General features: G+C 38.8%; 1 protein-coding gene across 1 annotated transcript in view; it reads right to left on the bottom strand.

The window, feature by feature from the left end:
- Positions 1-561, bottom strand: part of LOC131676902 (guanosine-3',5'-bis(diphosphate) 3'-pyrophosphohydrolase MESH1) — a 38,537-nt gene extending 37,976 nt beyond the window's left edge. The window contains exon 1 of the mRNA XM_058956297.1: positions 442-561. Coding sequence (XP_058812280.1) covers positions 442-467 — 26 coding nt within the window. The 5' untranslated portion in view covers positions 468-561. The remainder of the gene's footprint in view (positions 1-441) is intronic.
- Positions 562-1,493: the final 932 nt, after the last annotated feature.

The following is a 1,493-nucleotide window of genomic DNA, read 5'->3' as shown; positions in this document are numbered from 1 at the left end:
CTTTGATTAGAGTGTAAAATACCACAGTCCCGGATAAGGCCTGTTTGTTTCACTAGAAAAAACTGTCCTTCCAAGCTTCGTCAGAAGTATTCAATGCCCAATCAGGAAGCATTATTCATGTTAGTAGGAGATACTAATTCAGTAATAGATTATTCTGTCAAAAAGAAACCTTGGGATCTCTTATTCTTAGAGTTGATTCTGACGGGAAAATAGTCTATTTGTAATTTGTAGTTTTATTGCATACGAAAATCTGTTAGTTTACACTGTACATCAGGTCAAGGAAAGTCTATGTTAAAAAATGAGCTGCAACGTGTCGAAACAGGAAGTAAATTAAATCATGTTCATGGCAGTTACTTCAATTAAATCAAATGACTATTTTGTAATAGTATATGAAAAACTACATCGAGATGTTCTTTCAAATAATATAATCATTTATCTTACCTTTCCCTTTTGATGGAATCATTCATACGCCTGCTAAACCATATTTTCTCGAGTGACAGGAAGTGCAACCACTCAGAGATTATACGCAGGTTTTAATTCGAGTATTACGTTGTAAAAATGTAGAACCGAGTTTATAATAAACTGTATAGAATTTCATATAAAACTAGAATTTGCCATTTCCATCTGGGGACCCACCGTAACTGAAAACGATACGCTTTCTCACGAACAGATCATCACTATTTTAATATTATTGCTTCGTACATCATACCACTAAAGCCGGATAGCCACTTCTTGATAATTATCATATTATCACTAGTCACTCGGCAAATTTCCAGGTAACACACGTTAAAAAAGTAAAAAGCTCTGCTTTACCACGCGCTTGATTTTCAAACCGGTGAACACGAGTTTTTGATGCGACTTGAAATTTGCGTAACGGGACTTCAGCATACACGCTTGTGAAAAATTACCTTCATTCTAGCCCTCATTGCGTTGTTATACCCAGAAATGTTCAACCGGAAATGAGCCGCAACCCACTGAGACGTCCAAAAATTTGTTTCAAAATCGTTCAACACGGGTCCAACGATGGACGTTCGTTGAACGGTTATTTGGACGTAGTCCAAATTGGTCCAACGAACGTCCGTCATTGGACGATTTTGAAACCAACCGTTCTTAGAGGGAATTCTGGCTGGTTCAAATGCGTATTCTGGTTCCGCAATGACACAACCGATTCTATAACTCGGAATCGGTTGTGTCAATGAAGCCGAAATACGAATTAGGACCAGCCAGCATTCCGACTGATTTTCCGGCTGAGCGTAACTGGGTAAGTAAAAGTGACTGAAGTCGGCAAGACGAAGAAAAAGTAAGGTGGGAACATTTGACACGTGTACTAGCACGTACTAGTTTAAAGACTTTTTTCATTAGGTCCTTTCTCTTTCGATTATTCCCAGTTAAGCTCAGTCGGAAATGAACCGGAATTCTGGCTGGTTCCAGTTCGAAACTGTGCAAAGATCCTGGCAATTCCTACCTGGTAGATCTTGGCCGTACATTTCTGG

The sequence above is a fragment of the Topomyia yanbarensis genome, chromosome 1 (genome assembly GCF_030247195.1).
Source record: "Topomyia yanbarensis strain Yona2022 chromosome 1, ASM3024719v1, whole genome shotgun sequence".
Taxonomy (NCBI): Eukaryota; Metazoa; Arthropoda; class Insecta; order Diptera; family Culicidae; genus Topomyia; species Topomyia yanbarensis.
Note: the sequence above shows the minus strand (reverse complement) of the source record. Positions and strands in the feature narration are given on the sequence as shown.